We start from the raw sequence: 17159 nt of genomic DNA, 5'->3' as shown, positions 1-17159 counted from the left end.
AACGATATCACGTTATTTTGTTTTGTAACAAATGGACACTGAAAAGTAAGGCAATCTAGGTCCCACTAAAGAAAGAAAAGTAAGGCAAACTGGGTCCCACTAAAGAAAGAAAAGGCAAGAGGGGCGGGGAAAAAAGAAAACTACAACTTAGAAGACAGTCATTCATTAGAATGAGAATAAGAGGTGGCGGTGAGTAAGGTGATTCTTATAGAACCTAACTTTCTTATAAGTCTATACTCTTGTGTGAAAATTGCTAGTCTAGCTGTTCATATTTTTCAGTTGTGGAAATATGAATCTGGTTTGGAGACGGGGACTATACAGACAGAAAACCAAGAGAGTTCGTATGGATGGTGAAAGACAAGCCCATTCAACCATGGGAAAATCTTCAGGACTCTTCCAAACGAGCATTATAATGCTTCTTTCACTTCGGTTGGCCATAAATGCCACAAAAAGTATACCGCAAACAGCTTCCTGCTGAAGATAATCTGATGTTTGTTTATTTATAATATTACGTATTGATTGTGTTTGTGTGTAAGCTTCAGATAACTCAAGGTACAGTGCATCTCTTTATTTGAAGATCTTTAGGAAGATGATTGACATTTTCCTATATTTTCGATAAAGTTCTGCCTGTGATGAAAGGGGTAAAGAGTTTTTTATTTCTCTCTCAAGGATGTTATCTGTGTGAACCTAATATGTAGCAACAAAGAGATAAGATGTTTAGAGATCATCCAAAGTGACTGATTGGTCAGAATGAAGGCTCTTTATAACCATGTAACATCCAATTATTGTAAAATAAAGTGAACAGCAACCCTCTAAGTGTCTCCTGCATTCCTCTTATCTTTTGAATGCAAGTTCTCCCACTATAATAGTCTTTCAACGTACCTACTATTCAAAGAATCTCCTCTGTAAAATTTGAGCTGCTGTTCTATTTGGAAGTAGATACACATCTCAATTGCTATTTTATACCTGAGCTGTGAGCACAGAAACGATGCATCACCTGATGGGCATTTGGCATCTTAGCTGTGGCATAACTAGGGCTAGAACTCCTAGCATTTCAAACTCCTGGTTTCACTTTAACCAACTATCAAGTCACATCGTTTCTTCTTGTGTCAAAGGAGCTGATATTATATGTAAAATGGTTTCTCATTTAACATTGTCCTATCATATCTACATTTGAAATTAACTAATTCCCTCAGGGTAAACTCAAAGGAAGTGTGATAGCTATTTAATATGCTGAAAATCCGAAATTGGGGAATTTTCAGAGTTTTTATTACTGGTGGGTAATTATGTTCTCTGCACAGATTCATATTATCTATACTGTAGCTGGCCTTCTAACCTAACTTTATTTAATTGTGTTTAATTAGAAACTTATAAAATCTATAATTGGGTAAGCATTCTTTTTTCCCTTACAGCTAAATTCCCAAGTTTTGCTCAGATTATGAGAAAATTAAACACACATACACACACACATAAACACACACACACACACACATAAACACACACACATCCTACATACACACAGCAAAAATTATTATTAGAAGAATGGAAGCAATTAAAAGTTGTTTTTACTTGAACAAAGTTCACAAGTATACCATGGAGCATCTTGGGTAAATAATCCATTTCCAAGACAACTGTCACGAATGACTTGAAGTATTATTTCAAAATATAGAAATAATAATCTTGGGAAAAAATCTTCCAAATTATCTATAAGCTTACACAAATTGACTATTTGAAAGGAGATTTCTTTTCCTCATTAGATGAATCTAAATGTTAATGGGTTGTAGATAACTAGTAAGTCAAAGTGGACAATAAAAGTCTGGAAGAATTGTAGAATGTTCTTTTTTTTTTCTTCGAGGTTCTGCATCATAGGTTTCAAAGACCACCAGGATTGAATTCAGAAGTAATTTTCTGCTGCTATTCTATTGTTCACTGGATTAGTACATTTTGTTTGGCAAAATAAAAACATTTAACATTATACTTTAGGAACATTGACTCCAAAATATTTAGCAAGCAGCGTGCATTCAACTGAAATGCTGATTGGAAACAGGTAAATTAAACTGTTCCTGATGAAATACTAAAGATCATTATCACAAAGTTTTATTTTAAATGTTCAGAATTAGCTTTATTGCTGCATCAGTAATGATAAGCATGAGCCTTAAACTCATACCATTTAGGTTTTATGAGCATTATTATAACATTAACCATAATTCAATTAGTTTACAGAAAAAGCCATTCTATAATTTTTTTCCTCACTCTTAAGGTGCTACATAAGGAAGCCCAAATCATATTCCTATAGAGTATGTTCTATTTATTTCACCCTTATTCCTCATCCCTCTTTCATGGATCTTCAAAATATTCACTATTTTCAGGTAGGTAAATGTGCTAAAGGAAAAACACGGCTATTTCATTGCCACACCTTTGCATCATTAGGACAATACTGACCTCTAGTGTTTTAGGAAGTAGAGAAACTAACTCAGCACTGTGCCTAACTTCCTCTTACTGAACCACTTAGATGTTTTTCTAAAGCACCATGGGAACAATTTTACTTAAAAAAAGAAAAAAAGGAGGAGGAGGGGCTGGAGGATGTGGGGACAGGAGGAAGAGGAGAGAAACAGCAGATTCTACCCTGTCTCTCCCTATTCTCTGAAATAATTTCTGAACTAAGGCCCTTTGGCTCCTCCTTTTTAAAGAGGTTGACCTCCTCAGCACTCCCTTAGAATACAAACTTTAATAAAATCTTTATAACACATTTCCACTAACTATCGATTTTGGATCCCCCAAACTTCCAATCACAGATAGAAACACTGGCTCAGCTTTGGACCATTCTCAGTAAAGAACATTTGTCTAAGTGTCTGCCTTTGAGGTATAACCCTCGATTAAGTATCTCTTACTTAAGGTCCTCTTGGACCTAAGGGGGTGGGAAGTGAGGTAGAGAAACTTGTAAGTAGTAAGTGGTCCTCCTACCCTTCTCTAACAGTGATGGTTCAGAGTCCAAAAAAAAAAAAAAAAAGTATCAAAACGGTTCCAATACGGTTAGATATTTCTGAGGGTCATGGTGGGGGTTAGCAGATAAGGGAGCACGCCCAGAAGCTTGAGGAACCTTGATAAACCATCTTTGGAAACAACACAGACGGCTTAATTGCATTCTTTCTCATTTAGGAGTTTCCAGAGCTGGAAAAACTTCCCTTTCTCTGCCTAGAGAGGCAGCTGAGCAATTGAGCTTGAACCTCTGATGGCTCCAGAGATTTAGTCGAGTTTGACAAACTAGGTTCTTTAAATACACAGTGCAGGTGGCACATCCCCAGGTGTCCAGCCTTCCTGCCTATTAAATTAAATGCCCTGCACTTGCCGAGGTTAGAGCTTGGACGACAAAGTGTACACTTAGTGCATACTCATTATGCGTTCTTTGGCACAAAGATTTTGGGGGTGGAGTGCGCATCAAAGCTTTTCCTCCTATAACAGGGTCAGCCATTGATCTTGTGGTTTGACTACATCGGGCCATGACTCTTAGGCCAAAACTCTCAACCCTATTAAACCGATGACCATTGGTTGCAAGATACCCCAACTGGAGCCTTCTGCCTAGGAGGGAGCTGAAAGCCATGGATTGTGAGGCACTGGGCATACTACAAATCCGAGCGAGGCAGCCGCATTCAGAAATGAGCCTCTGTCACCGAGTGCGGTGGCTGTGAGCATCTCTGTCTCTGGAAGCTCAGCCCCCAGTGCATCCAGTCTGAACCGGGGGCCCTGCTCGGGAAAAGCCCCAGCTGAGACCAGGCAGGCAGAGAACGCGGAGCTGACGGGAGGCGGAGGGTAGAGAATCTTCCCTTCTCCCCCGAACTTTGCGATTCGGGGAGAAGGGCAGGAAATCCAACGGGGCCGGCTCCTTCGAGCTCTGCTAACTTTTGGGATGGTAAGAGTGATAGAAACACACCAATCAGCATTTTCCCCCCTTCCCCTCTGCTCAGAGCAGACACAATTGAAGACGCTTGGACAGTTGAGTGTCTTTCCAAACGCCAGCGTTTCCCACCTCACCTACCCGCCCCCAGCTCCTGGAACTCACAATTTGCCGCTGTTAATCCTAAATGCCACAAGCCGGAGAAGAACAAAGTGAAAACGCTGGTCAGCCGTAGTCCAGAATCCATTTCCCCCGAGTAAGAGGTCCCTCCCAATCGAATCTCAAATTCGCAGGCGCCAGCCGCGGCTTCTTCTTTCTTTCTCTGTCTCTCTCTTTCTCCTCTGCACCGCCTGACCCCTTCCCACCCCCCTTGGAGAGGCACTCGCGGCTTCACTCCATCCCGTGCCCAAACGCTCTACGGAAACCGTGGCGGGGGCTTCTCCGGAGCTGCGGAAGGAGGTACTGTCCCCGCAACGGCCGCCGGCAGCACTCGCCTTCCTCGCTCGCCTCTTCCTCCTCGGCCCCCTCCTTAAAGGTGCAAACCCCGACCCGACGCAACGGCAGGCGCCGAGCTTGCTCGACCGCCGACTGCACCTCGTCGGCAGCTAGAACTGGAATCAGCACCCGGGCGGCGGACAGCTCCTTATAGGCAAGCGTGGCGCGCGGCGCCGCCCCCGGCCTGGCCCGCCCCTCGCTCTCCGGTAGGAGCGGCCTGGGCGGGTCTTCGCCCGGCTCGGGCGCCTTCCACCCTGGCCGGCCGGCGCTGCGGTGCGCGCCGGCCACTTGGAGGGGACCGGGGAGGGAGCGCACATTTCCATCTCTGCCTCCGTCTCTTTGGCTTCCCCTCCCTCTCCCCCCGCAATGTGTGTGTGGGGGGAGTGCATAAAGGCATCGAAATTTAAACCAGGTTTTCGAAGAACGATGCTAAAGGGTTACTAAAAGGAGTTGGAACACAGAAAGCATTAGCAAGAGGGAATTTCCCATGGAAAGCTTGGCAACGAGATGCTTTTTTCTTTTTTTGAGAGGAGAGGGAAGACTTGAATTATTGAATTACGCGATTGAACTTCCCCTGTGTTTGTTCTCTAGGATGGAAGGCTGGCGGGTATTGGTAATATTGGGATTTCTGATCTAGCGGTTTAACGTGCTCCCGACCCCGCCCCCAGCTCCCACCTCCGGTGGCTCAACCTTTCACGGCGGACCACGTCTGCGTCTCCCTCCCAGCTGCTGGCCTGTAGCTTTGGGCAAGTACTGCAAGGTGTTTGGTGCTTTCGGTTCCGGAGCCCGGGAGGTTCCTGGCGTCTGAGAGAGACGGGGAGACAAACTGGGTATGGTAATGATGAGAGTCAGGGTGGTCCTGGCTGGCTCATAGCATTCGAGATCTGAAAGCTCCTCTGGAGCGGTTTAAATTAAAATGCGGGAAACGAGTAGTTTTGGTTTCTTCCTAGAAGATCCCTATTAGAAACCCTGGTTTTGTCTTTGGCTTCTAGTTTGCATTTGGGGACTCTCCTGCTTGACCATAAAGCAACTTATTTTGTTTTTATTGAAGGTGTCAGAAAGCTGTCAAACCTTAACAAAATGAGGTATCATAATGATTTCTATGTGAAGCTTACAATCAAGTTAGGGATGGAGTCACTTCAGAGGAAGCTGATGTCTCCCTTTCCCTCCCGCCCCATTTCCCTCAGCAGCAACAAATATGCAGACTTATTTTACACTGTAGATTCCTGACAACGCTTGGTCCTCAGCTGCCAGCTGCACAGCTACAGCAGGTTGAGCTGGGATTCAAGCAGCTTCTGCGTGAATCCTGAAGTTAACCTTGTGGTTTTGGTTAGAGCTGGACTCACATCATTGGAATATTAATCGATAGTTGAAGGAGAAGGGAATAGAATTCTGAGGTCCTCTCCCTTGTAAGTAAAATATCCTCTAAGCTTCTAACTGAAAATAATCATGTTAGTTACTAGATTCTTGGACAACCAGAATACTTCTCCAGCACAGGCTGTAGCTGTGGGAGAAAAGATGGTGAATCACAAAATATCAAAGCGGAGGTGAGCCAAGAAGCTGCCCTGTTGGCAGGGACCTGAGTGAGGAGGGGGCTGCAGTCCCAAGTCCAGTGGCTTGGGCCTGCCTTCTCCTACTGAGGGCCCTGAGGGGCTGCCTCCCCACCCCTGGCTTTTGAGGATCTCAGGTTTAAAGACACCTATGTGGCTAGCTTAATCATACTTGAGAGTCTAGAAAAGCTAGGAACCATTATCCAGATTTGTATGTTCTTTAACATTTAAACGGCTTTAAAATAAATAAAATATTAAAAATATAATTTAAGTCCCTTTTGCATTCTTGCCTGATCCCGTTGGTGTCCCACCATACCTAGAAGTAAACACTTCTTTTCCATTCCTGTTCATTATGTTTTTATACTTTCAACAAGAATATATACATCCCTAAACAATTTATAGTATTATTTTGATTGTCTTTAACCAATATATAAATGTCATCATATCAATACTTCTTCATTTTGCACCTTGCAATTTACTCAACTCAACATTTTATATATATACATACGTATATGTATATATGTATATATATATATACACACACACACACGTATGTATTTAATTTATGCACTTGGATACAGGTAGTCATAATTATTTCATTTTAACTACTGTATTATATTTTATTTTATGAATATGCCACAATCGATTCATTAATTCATCTGTTTATGAATCTATAGATTATTTCCAGGTTTTTTTCCTCAGTATAAACCTTAAAATTTTGTACCAGTATCTTAGTCTTTCTCAACCATGTACTTAGGACTGGAGATTCTGGATTGTAGGAAAGGCTTTTCTTCAGCTTTAATAGGTATTGCCAGTTGCTTTATAAACAGATGTTACCAATTCATACCCCCCTCCCCACCAGCAGTGTGTGAGATTTCCCTCAGCTCCATATACTTACCAGCATTTCAAGACCTCTCTTTTTATAAATGGGAAAATGCTTTCAAAGAACACAGGTCGGGCTTCCCTAGTGGTGCAGTGGTTGAGAGTCCGCCTGCCGATGCAGGGGACACAGGTTCGTGCCCCGGTCCGGGAAGATCCCACATGCCGTGGAGCGGCTGGGCCCGTGAGCCGTGGCCGCTGAGCCTGCGCGTCCGGAGCCTGTGCTCCGCAACGGGAGAGGCCACAACAGTGAGAGGCCCGCGTACCGCAGAAAAAAAAAAGAACACAGGTCTTTGTTCACTGAGCTTAATGCTCCACTACATCATCCTACTTACTATACTTTTCCAAAAAATGTTTAGTTAAATATTTCAAAAGTTATGGAAGATGTTGGCTTCATTTTCTGACAGGATGCCTTGAATCCATCTGTGTCAGTAAAAGGTGCTTGGAATATACATTAAAAGGCAATCAGGCAAATTTTTTTACACGAAGTCCCCAAACTGTGAATGATCTTAACGTTATTAGTAAATATTGGAACTCTGCATTTAGTTGTCCATATACAGACTTAGTGTAAAGTATATAAATTGCACCTCATTTAAAATCCTGTTTACAGTTGTAGTTTTTTTTCTCTCTCTCAAACACACCTGTTCTCAGAGCAAATTTAAGCCTTCAACAGCAGACATTTGTCTAAGATTTGTTAACATTTCAGTATGAATACTGCAGCTCTGAATGTAGCAGGGATAAACAGCTGTTCCTTTTTGACAATAGTGTAAACAATGCCATCTTCTGGGGGCATTTTGCCAGCAAGATTTTATTAGCTGTAGAATATTAATCACTATTAAAACTGTTTGCAGCCAGTTTGATATTTACCTATTGAAATTCTTTTGTAAACCTTTTAGTCTGATAAATCCAACCTTTTGAGTGGTGGAATAGAATCTAAATAATCTCCATTTCCCCCCATGTTGCTTGATACAGAAGAGTAAGTCATACTTTCAGAGCACTTTGTTTTGAAGAGGGTTAAAAATTCTGTATATATAGAGCAGAATGGTTGCTAATGGGGCATGCGGACAAACGAATAATTGAAATCCTCAAATGTCTACATTTAAAAATGATAAATCTGAACATCTTCTCAAGACAAACATATCTGAGATCTTTAAAGAGGAATGAAGTGGACAGAACTGGGTTTTCCTGTCCCTTTAATTTTCCCTTGAGTGTTCCCACTTCTTTCCCCTTAAGAGAGCAGAAGGGAGTCATTTGTCAACTGGAATCTTAGCTTTTGAATATTCAACAAGTTGTTTAAATCATTGATTTTGGAATCCTCCTGTGAGACATATGGAAGGTATGTTTTGTAATCTCTATTTTATAGATGTGATCCTAAGAGGAGACAGATATTGATATATTAAGTATCATATAGATTTAATGGCCTTAACGCATATGACACTTGAAAATTAAAACCTCCCATTCTATTTCCTTTATCTTTACAAAATTAATAGGTAAAAATCACTGTGACATATGGATACCTGGTATGGATGAGAGAAGAGTCTGCATAGGTCACTATAGACTATTCTGTGTATCAGTACTTTGGGATTATTTCAACTTCACATATCATGGTTTGTTGCAAATGTTGAAGGGTGGCTTCTGTTGCCACCCATGTCTTCAAAATAGACTTTTAAAAAGTATTGATGAGGCAGAAAGTTAAATTATTTTTCTTTTCATGCTTTCTTCTTCTTTTAAATGTTTTAATATTTCTCTCTTTTTTTTTTTTTTTTGATTTGTTTTGTTTTCCCTTTTTATAGTTTGTATCCAGTACTACACTATACCTGTGGGGTGTAGGGAATGAGAAAAAAATGCCTGTTCTCATGGAGCTAAAAATGATTGGAGAAAATATGATGTCAACACATTAAAAATTGAGATAACAATACAAATTAGCATGTGATTAAGTGTCACATAATAAATGCTATAGGAGTTTCTAAGTTGAAAAAGATTTCTTCCTCTTGGAAGGAAAACTTAACAGTTGGCATAATGAAGTGGTTCTTTGTCTCTTTGAGGTTAAAGGGATTTGAGTCACCCTGGGCCATGAAGATTTGTTATTCAAGTCAGATTAGGTCAGGTGTATTTGCCTTAACAGGAAAGTTGAATCTTAGAATAATGAAGGCAGAATTCAACTTTTGCAGAAGAACGGACTGTTTTATTAGAGCAAACGGACTTCAGCCAGATGTTGAGAATAATTCACCTGAGCCTCTCCCCCACTCCTTTTCTCTCCTAATTCTACCTCAAACTCAGTCTTGTCACCACAAGCTCATCCTTGACCTCAAAACGAGTCATCTTCTATCATGTATCTCCTGCAAATAGAGCAACCCTTTAAATACCTTTACCTGAGATGCAAGTTTCTCAGCTGGTAACATGCCATGCTGTTTACAAACACTCCTCTTTCTTCCTTCTGTGGACTTGTTCCCAATTGGCTAATTTGCACTTGTCATTCAAGTCCAAATTCAGCTAATACCTCTCTTGAGGTCTTTATTAATTACTGTGTAATATTTCTGTTCACACATGTTTTCCTAATTCTGAGTAGTTTCTCAAGAATAATTTATCAATCAGTATTCAACTTTGAGTCATCAGCATATATGCAGGCTTTCAAGAAATGTTTGATGAATGAATAATATTAGATATGAAAAGGCTTGTCTACTTTTTTAGAGGTTACACACCCCCCCTCACCCTCACCTTAGTCTGCCCATTGCACCAGAATTCAGAGGCTCTTTTGGGAGAATTTATTCTTATTTAACTTGGAAATCAAGATGTCAATTATATGGAAAATCAATGGGAATTCAGTTTAGAATAATATCTTGATAGTTCATTCTCTTAAGCTATATATTTCTCAAATGTTTGGATTTATTTTTTTGGGAGAAGGAGTTCACTCTCTATAGTATCTATATAATTATATTTATACAAATCCAGCCATGCCACAACCAGAAATATATGTCAAAAAATGATTTCTTCTCCACTTATTTCTGACTCTTTCTGAAGGAAGTCCTGCCTACAATTATTGAGAATTCACTTATGATATATATCATGTTTCAGGAGAAACCTGTTTGGAGTGGTTTAATGAAGAGTTCTGGGCTTAGAATCAGAAACTCTGAGTATTAGCCTTGACTTTGCAGCTTACTAGGTATGAGACCTTGAGTATATAATTTGGTCTCTTTGAGATTCAATTTCCATACCTGTAAATTGTGAATTGTGATAACTTCTAGGTTAGGTAGTTTTACATAGTGCATATAATTATACAGTGAAAATATTTTTGTTATACAGACACAAGTTATAACTATTATGCCCTACTCCAAAGAAAACAACTTATCCAGCCCCTAACCAGTAGATTTGTCATACATTCTTCTGCCAATTCATCCCTGGGGTAAAAATACATGCAAATATCTAAAAAGATTACCCATTCTGTGGGAAATATGCATAATCATTATTCAAAGGCATCATAATCATCCAATCAACCAACATTAATTTATTGAGCAACACTAATGTGCCTAGGTTTGTATCATTTACTTCTGGTTAAATATATGAGATGTATTTATATGTTATATGTTGCTGTCTTCAAGGTTCTTACACTCCCTACAATTTCTAGATGGGGAGATAACATATACAAACATAAGTAATGAATGCTTATAGGAGAGAAACAACTAAATTTGTCTTTTTCAAATCCATCAAAGTAGCAGACATTATGGGTTTCTTGATCACCAGCCATTTCAACTTCTTCCTTGATTGCAAAACAGGTTATAGAAGAAATCATGATTTCAACTAAGCCTACCACAGCAACTACATTCCCCTTCGAGAGTGGTTATCTGGATCTTGTTCTGTGGTCCAGTTCTGACCCACAAGATTCAAGAGGCAGGAGAGATTTTGTCCTCTGGGAAAAGAGAGACATGTGAATAAAAATCCTATTTTCCTGCAGTTTCCCCCACAGCCTCGTCAATATACATGAAGGCATGAGTTTTGTAACTACAGCAGCCAACTTGGAAACATAAGGAGATGGCCAGGACACTGAATGGCAAAAAGCAGAGAAACAATTCATAGGTCTTCATTACAATATTGAGTTACTTCCTCTAGAATAATAAATGTCTATATTGTTTAAGCCACAGCTAGTTCTCTAGAAGAAACGAGAACGTTTATTAAATATCAACATGCAGTAGACATCTTGAATTTTTTTCTTTTTAAAATTCATGGCAAAATTCTAAGGGGATATTAGCAGCTACATTTGACAGATAAGGATACTGAGACTCATGAAATTTAAGTAACATTGCCCAAAGCACAAAGCTATTAAGTAGAAGCACAGAGGTTCTGACTCCAGAACCTTGGCTTATTGTGCCCTTACTCAGTGCCACAAATGCTCAAAAATGAAATAAAGCTACTAAATCTTGTGAGTGTGTGTGCATGTGTGTTAAATCCGCTCATTTGAGCTCAACTATGATTAACAATCACGTTTCAACTATACAAAATTATCTTTAGGGTTACTGTTGTCCCTCTTCTGTGTCTCAGGGAATACCTGTCTCTAAAACCAACCTGATATTACCAAGTTTGTTAAAGAGAATTAATGAAGAGGGGCAGAGATCTGTTCAATTCCAGGAGCACACCTGGTGTTTAAGTAAGTCAGGCTGGCATCTTGTATTGAGAATCTAGAGCTGGTGTATGAATTAAGAGTATGCAAATTATGACCTGCTTAATGAGATGGCACAGGCCACCCACACGAGGTTGGCTGTAGCTCCCTCAGTATCCAAGCACCTACTCTGGAGAAGTGAAACCCATAGGTGATTGAAGGTGCAACTTCAATACACCCACAAAAAGGAGGTAGAGTCACAAAATTTAATATATGTGGTACTCCCCCCACCCCACCCCCCCACCGCCCACCATGAGCTTGGGGAAAGGCAGTCCTCAGGCCCAGGTCAGGAGTAAGCAGGAGATAGACAGCAGGGTAGTAATATACCTACTAGTACTTATAATGTGGTGAGGCAGAGGTAATTGACTTTTCCAGGGCTTAACTCAAAGTAGTGGGTTTTTTAATAATATTTTATTTTATTTATTATTTATTTATTTAGGCTGTGCCGGGTCTTCGTTGTGGCATACAAACTTCTTAGTAGTGTCATGCACACTTTTAATTGCGGCATGCATGTGGGATCTAGTCCCCAGACCAGGGATTGAACCCAGGCCCCCTGCCTTGGGAGCACAGAGTCTTACCCACTGGACCACCAAGGAAGTCCCTCTAAGTAGTTATTTTAAAAGGTGTCTCAGGAAAGCAAAGTGGGAATTTAAAGTCAAGTCTTTATCTAAATGTCTAGACTCTGGGTGGGAGTAGGGTTATCCTACTGTGAAATGCCTAGGTACTCATAATGCCTAGCAACTCATAAAAACAAAGTGTTTTTTCTCATCACACATCTGAACAAAAGATCTGTGGTAACTACTACTATGTAAACTCTTCTAACAAAAGTTTAACATTACGAAAGGTGTATTTTTCAGGAGATAAATTATTTGCAAGAAGAAAGAGCTAATTTCAAAGGATTATTTCATTATGTAACCTAATCCATAGCACTTATGTCCTTTTATCCCTTTTGCATTTAAATCAGCATAAAAAACACCGTGTAAAACATCCATAATTTGCTTTTTATTGGCATTATTAATAAGGTGGAATGAATGTTAGCCTAGAGCCAGCAGGGGGTGTGTTGAATAGTGGGAAGAAAAAAAAAAACAGCATATTTGAAGCAGCAGTGTGAGAAACTGTGTAGGTTGCTCAATTATTGTTCCAATAATTTGGAAGAAGATGGAGAGAAGATGCAGGGGGAGGCAACAAAATAGGGAAACAAATCTGCAGAAGACTTATGTAAATTTTTTCCTTATAAATCTGATATTATGTCTATTAAGAAATCATGGGGCTTCCCTGGTGGCGCAGTGGTTGCGAGTCCGCCTGCCGATGCAGGGGACGCGGGTTCGTGCCCCAGTCCGGGAGGATCCCACATGCTGCGGAGCGGCTAGGCCCGTGAGCCATGGCCCCTGAGCCTGCGCGTCCGGAGCCTGTGCTCCGCAACGGGAGAGGCCACAACAGTGAGAGGCCCGCGTACCACAAAAAAAAAAAAAAAAAAAAAAAAAAGACCAAAAATAATAAATGTTTATAATCCCACATATTGAATAAAATCCATTATCTTAATTATTTTTATTAAAAAGAAATATGCCACTAGATCTTGCAAAGGAAAACTTAGAGTTTTTTAATCACTTGAAGGGGTAAAATTTGGAAAAAAAAATTTAGGGAGAGATAAAGACATACACTGTACAATTATTCCATTTATATGAGAAACCTAAAACAATAATACAGATGAATATATACACAAAATGAAACAGACTCACAGATATAGAAAAAAGAAGAAAAAACTAGTGATTACCAAAGTGGAGAAGGAAGGGACGAGTTACAATTAGAGGTATCAAGCCATACAAATACTATGCATAAAATAGACAAGCGACAAGGATATATTGTATAGCACAGGGAATTATAGCCACTAGTTTGTAATAACTTTTAATGGAGTATAAGCTGAACAAATTCTGAATCACAAAGCTGTACACCTGAAACTAGTAAACAAATATAATATTGGAAATCAACTATTTCAAATGATAAAATAAAAAATAAGTATATAAATACAGCCACACTAATTTATTTATATGTTACCCATGGCTGTCTATGCATTAGAATTGCAGAGTTGAGAAGTTTCCATGTAAACATAAGACCTGCAAAACCTAAATTATTTGCTAGATGACTCTTTACTGACTCCTGATATAGGCTACTAAATGCAATACTAGGGCAGAATACAAGGTACAGAAGTACTATACAATAGAGGACATAATATGGTCCATTCATCTATTCAGAATTTTTTTTATCAACCTTTCTGTACGAGATACCATGGGATAAGTCAATCATCAAAATAGTCTCTCAAGTTTTAGAAAATATAAACTGGATGTGTAGATTTATTGGTTCTAATTAGAGTTAGTTACAACCACTTCTGCTAAATGAGTTCAGATCTTCATGTTATTATCCTTTTCACTGACCCTAAAAATTTTAAATATCATTTCGTGGTTCCCATTCTTCTGATCTTCGGAGATTTTGATTACCTTTTCATAAACTCCTGTTGCTCAGTATTGATTGCATACTTTCGTGCATGCTTGCAGTTTAGTATTTATTGTGGCATCCTTTCAAAGTTAAGGAAAACTCGCAAAAAAGTATAAAGAACTCCTGCATGCATTTTAACATTTAAAAAAATATTTTGCCCCATTTACTTCGTAATTATTCTCTCTCTCTTTTCTTTCTCTTTCTATGGCCTTAACCCCCTACAGTTCCTCTAGTTCTCTGACTCACCAACACCTGGATCAACGTAGGAATAGGTCTAGGTCCAGAAAGTAGGCAGGCAGTAGAGGCTCATGAATACTCATGATTTAATCTATTTTGTCCCTTTCTGACGACTACCTACAATTGCATCATGTGTTAGGGAGGACAAATACAAGGCAATGGGAAATCACACCTGTAAGAGGACTTTGCTTTATTTTGAGGCCAGAAAAAGTTCCTAGGTAAAATAATTTATGTGGTGGGCTAAGAGAGGTGGGAGGAGGTGGCCCAGGGAAGACAAGGAGAATTACTAGTGGTCTCCAAATGGAAAGGTGATTTGCTGAGAGTCAAAAATATAGAAAAATTGTTAAGGATCTGATATTTATTGTAGAAGAAAGTAAAAGTTACAGTAGGTATTTTAAAAATTATTTTTTAGGGAGGGAAATGACTACTGGTTTCATATTTTATAGTTCTTTGGCTTCAAATATCATTCAGATTATTTCTCATAGATGCATTAGTAGTTACAATGAGATAATGTGTTACTCCTTTATTTAACATATGCTTTCACTTTAGAAATTACTCAAAGAAATAACAGCTTATGGATTTGAGATTTGGTGTTCAGAGTATTGGGCACATATTAATTTTTAATCTTACTTTAGGCATATGACATGGAGGGCAACTCGTTTAAATTCCTTTTATCTGTAAAATGGCATGGCACCAAATAACAAGGTGGTTGTGAAAATCACTGGTGAGGCAAATGAAATGCAATGCTTAGTGCTTGAAACACGCATTCAATGGTTATTGTTATTGACAATTTGGTGTCATAAGATATGACACTTTAACTTCCAGCAGGTCCTGTTTGGGACCATATAATGTCTCTCACTATATAAGCACAACTTCATAGGGTGGCAAGATCAATGATATTGTCTTTATCAAAGATCTCCATATTACCTTGGGGAAACAAGACTTTAGAATGTGGCCAGTGCAAATTTTCTAAATTTTCATGTTTGTCTGGCAGTTTGTTTCTGTTGGATAATGACATTTTCTGAAGAATTAATAGCAAATTGCAGAATCTAAATGACAATACCTCACCCTCAAAGAGAATTTGTTTTCAATACAGGCCAAAAGAATTGCCATGATAAAGCCTGTCTTAAAAGTTTATCATGAGAAAAAGACAAGTGGAAAGCAATTTATCTAAAGAAGATTTTAGAGTAAAGGCAAAAAGTTGCAGGTCCATGATTCTTTTTTGGCTGTTCCTCGTGGCTTGTGGAATCTTAGTTCCCTGACCAGGGATCGAACCCGGGCCCTGACAATGAAAGCACTGAATCCTAACCACTGGGCCACCAGGGAATTTCCAGGTCAGTGATTTTTGTCAAAATGATTAGAGACTGGGGAAGATCAGATTTGTAGATGTTGAAATTCAAAAGTTTGGTGCTAAATTTACTAGACAAATACATCTTGGGGAAATTGCATTGCTGGGAATTTACTGACTCAATTTCCACCTCCCAACATACAGCCCTCTTTCTGTGGTATGACGCTATTTTTCAGTTTGGGAAAGAGTCATTCCACCTTTATAACTCTGGAAGTATCATCCATATCAGTACTGAGAATGGAGAAACTTCAGTCGTTTCCTTAGGAATGTCCTTGCTGTGTTCTTAGAATTCTATATAAAATAATATTTCCATTTTTTTATTTTCCAGAAAACTGATTAATGGATTTCAAAACCTATTTCTTGATTGTCTAGCAATTTTTCATTGGATTAAAATGAGAACTAGATTCAGCTTGAGTCTATGAATCACTGGTGTATAATTATAGATTTATAGGATTGGATGGAATTCAATTAGATTTGAGGGAAAGGGTGTGTATGAAAAAGTATGCGTACAGTTTCATCTTGCTCAAACTTTTCATGGGGGAATTTAATTATTTCAGCTCACCATATTTGAACCATTTGCATACCCACATAATGATATTTGTTCTGCTATTAAACAGAGAATAAAGCAAGCCCAGACCAAATGTGTTCAAGAGAAACAGGGGAAGACTTAATAATGTGTTGTAACTGAGAGGAAAATTAAAGACTTTGATAATTTTGCTGAAATTCACAAAGTATCACATTTTCCTATTTGGACTAATTTAGTAATGCAGGTTATTTGGCTACTATTATAAAGACTTGCGATTACACCCTTTTCTGCCCACATGGGTTAATTCTGCACAGCAGTAGGTCATGGGGACGTTGATAAAAGGACTACACATAATTTCTTTGGGGGCAGTTTCCACAGACGTGTTTGATGTATCATCAGAACCCCGAGGCCTCTATTACTGATGTAGTATTAAGCCTTTTGCTGTGGGATGCAGCCTGTGGGGGAGTAACAATTTGAACTTCATACTTTCAACACACATTGTGTGCAACTACAAGGCGCCAGGTCCCATGATACCTGCACTAACTATATGATGAATAAAGACATGCCCTCTGTCCTCAGAATATTCCTACCTGTGGATGGTAAGGTGGACATCAAATATACTAAATATATACTCAATGATGAATAACGTAAGGAACTTTAGAGCAGGAAGAAATGGAATCCACCTTCCTGAAACTCAGCAGGACTACATTTTTTTGAATCCAGAGCTGATAAGTACAATTTCATCTGCTATGAAAGCAAAGCAGGAAATTCTAGGAGAAGGAAAAGGTCCCAAATTATAAGCCTGTGTGCCACATGCTGGGAAAAAATATCTGAACCTTTTCAGTAAACTAGGATGAATGTTGTGTGCCTGGGATGCATACAGACCCAATGAGAAGGATAAATAGTAAATTGTCAATAGTGTCTATATTTCAGGTTTGTCTGGAAAGACATTTGAGTGCAGAAGTCAGAAGGTTAATCTTGACATAAGGGAATTTTCATGGTTAGGCTTAGGAAAGATTATAGATATTACTATTAGAGTGTAGAAATATAAGATATGACAATATTTTAAAATTTATTAAATT

General features: G+C 39.0%; 1 protein-coding gene across 1 annotated transcript in view; it reads right to left on the bottom strand.

Moving 5' to 3' along the window:
- The window catches only part of CNTNAP5 (contactin associated protein family member 5), an 886651-nt gene extending 882140 nt beyond the window's left edge, over window positions 1-4511 (bottom strand). The window contains exon 1 of the mRNA XM_030840366.2: window positions 4061-4511. Within this exon, the coding sequence (XP_030696226.2) occupies window positions 4061-4142 (82 nt within the window). The 5' untranslated portion in view covers window positions 4143-4511. The remainder of the gene's footprint in view (window positions 1-4060) is intronic.
- Window positions 4512-17159: the final 12648 nt, after the last annotated feature.

The sequence above is a fragment of the Globicephala melas genome, chromosome 7, assembly GCF_963455315.2.
Source record: "Globicephala melas chromosome 7, mGloMel1.2, whole genome shotgun sequence".
NCBI classification, from domain to species: Eukaryota; Metazoa; Chordata; class Mammalia; order Artiodactyla; family Delphinidae; genus Globicephala; species Globicephala melas.
The sequence above is the reverse complement of the archived record's forward strand: the minus strand, read 5'-3'. Positions and strand labels throughout refer to the sequence as shown.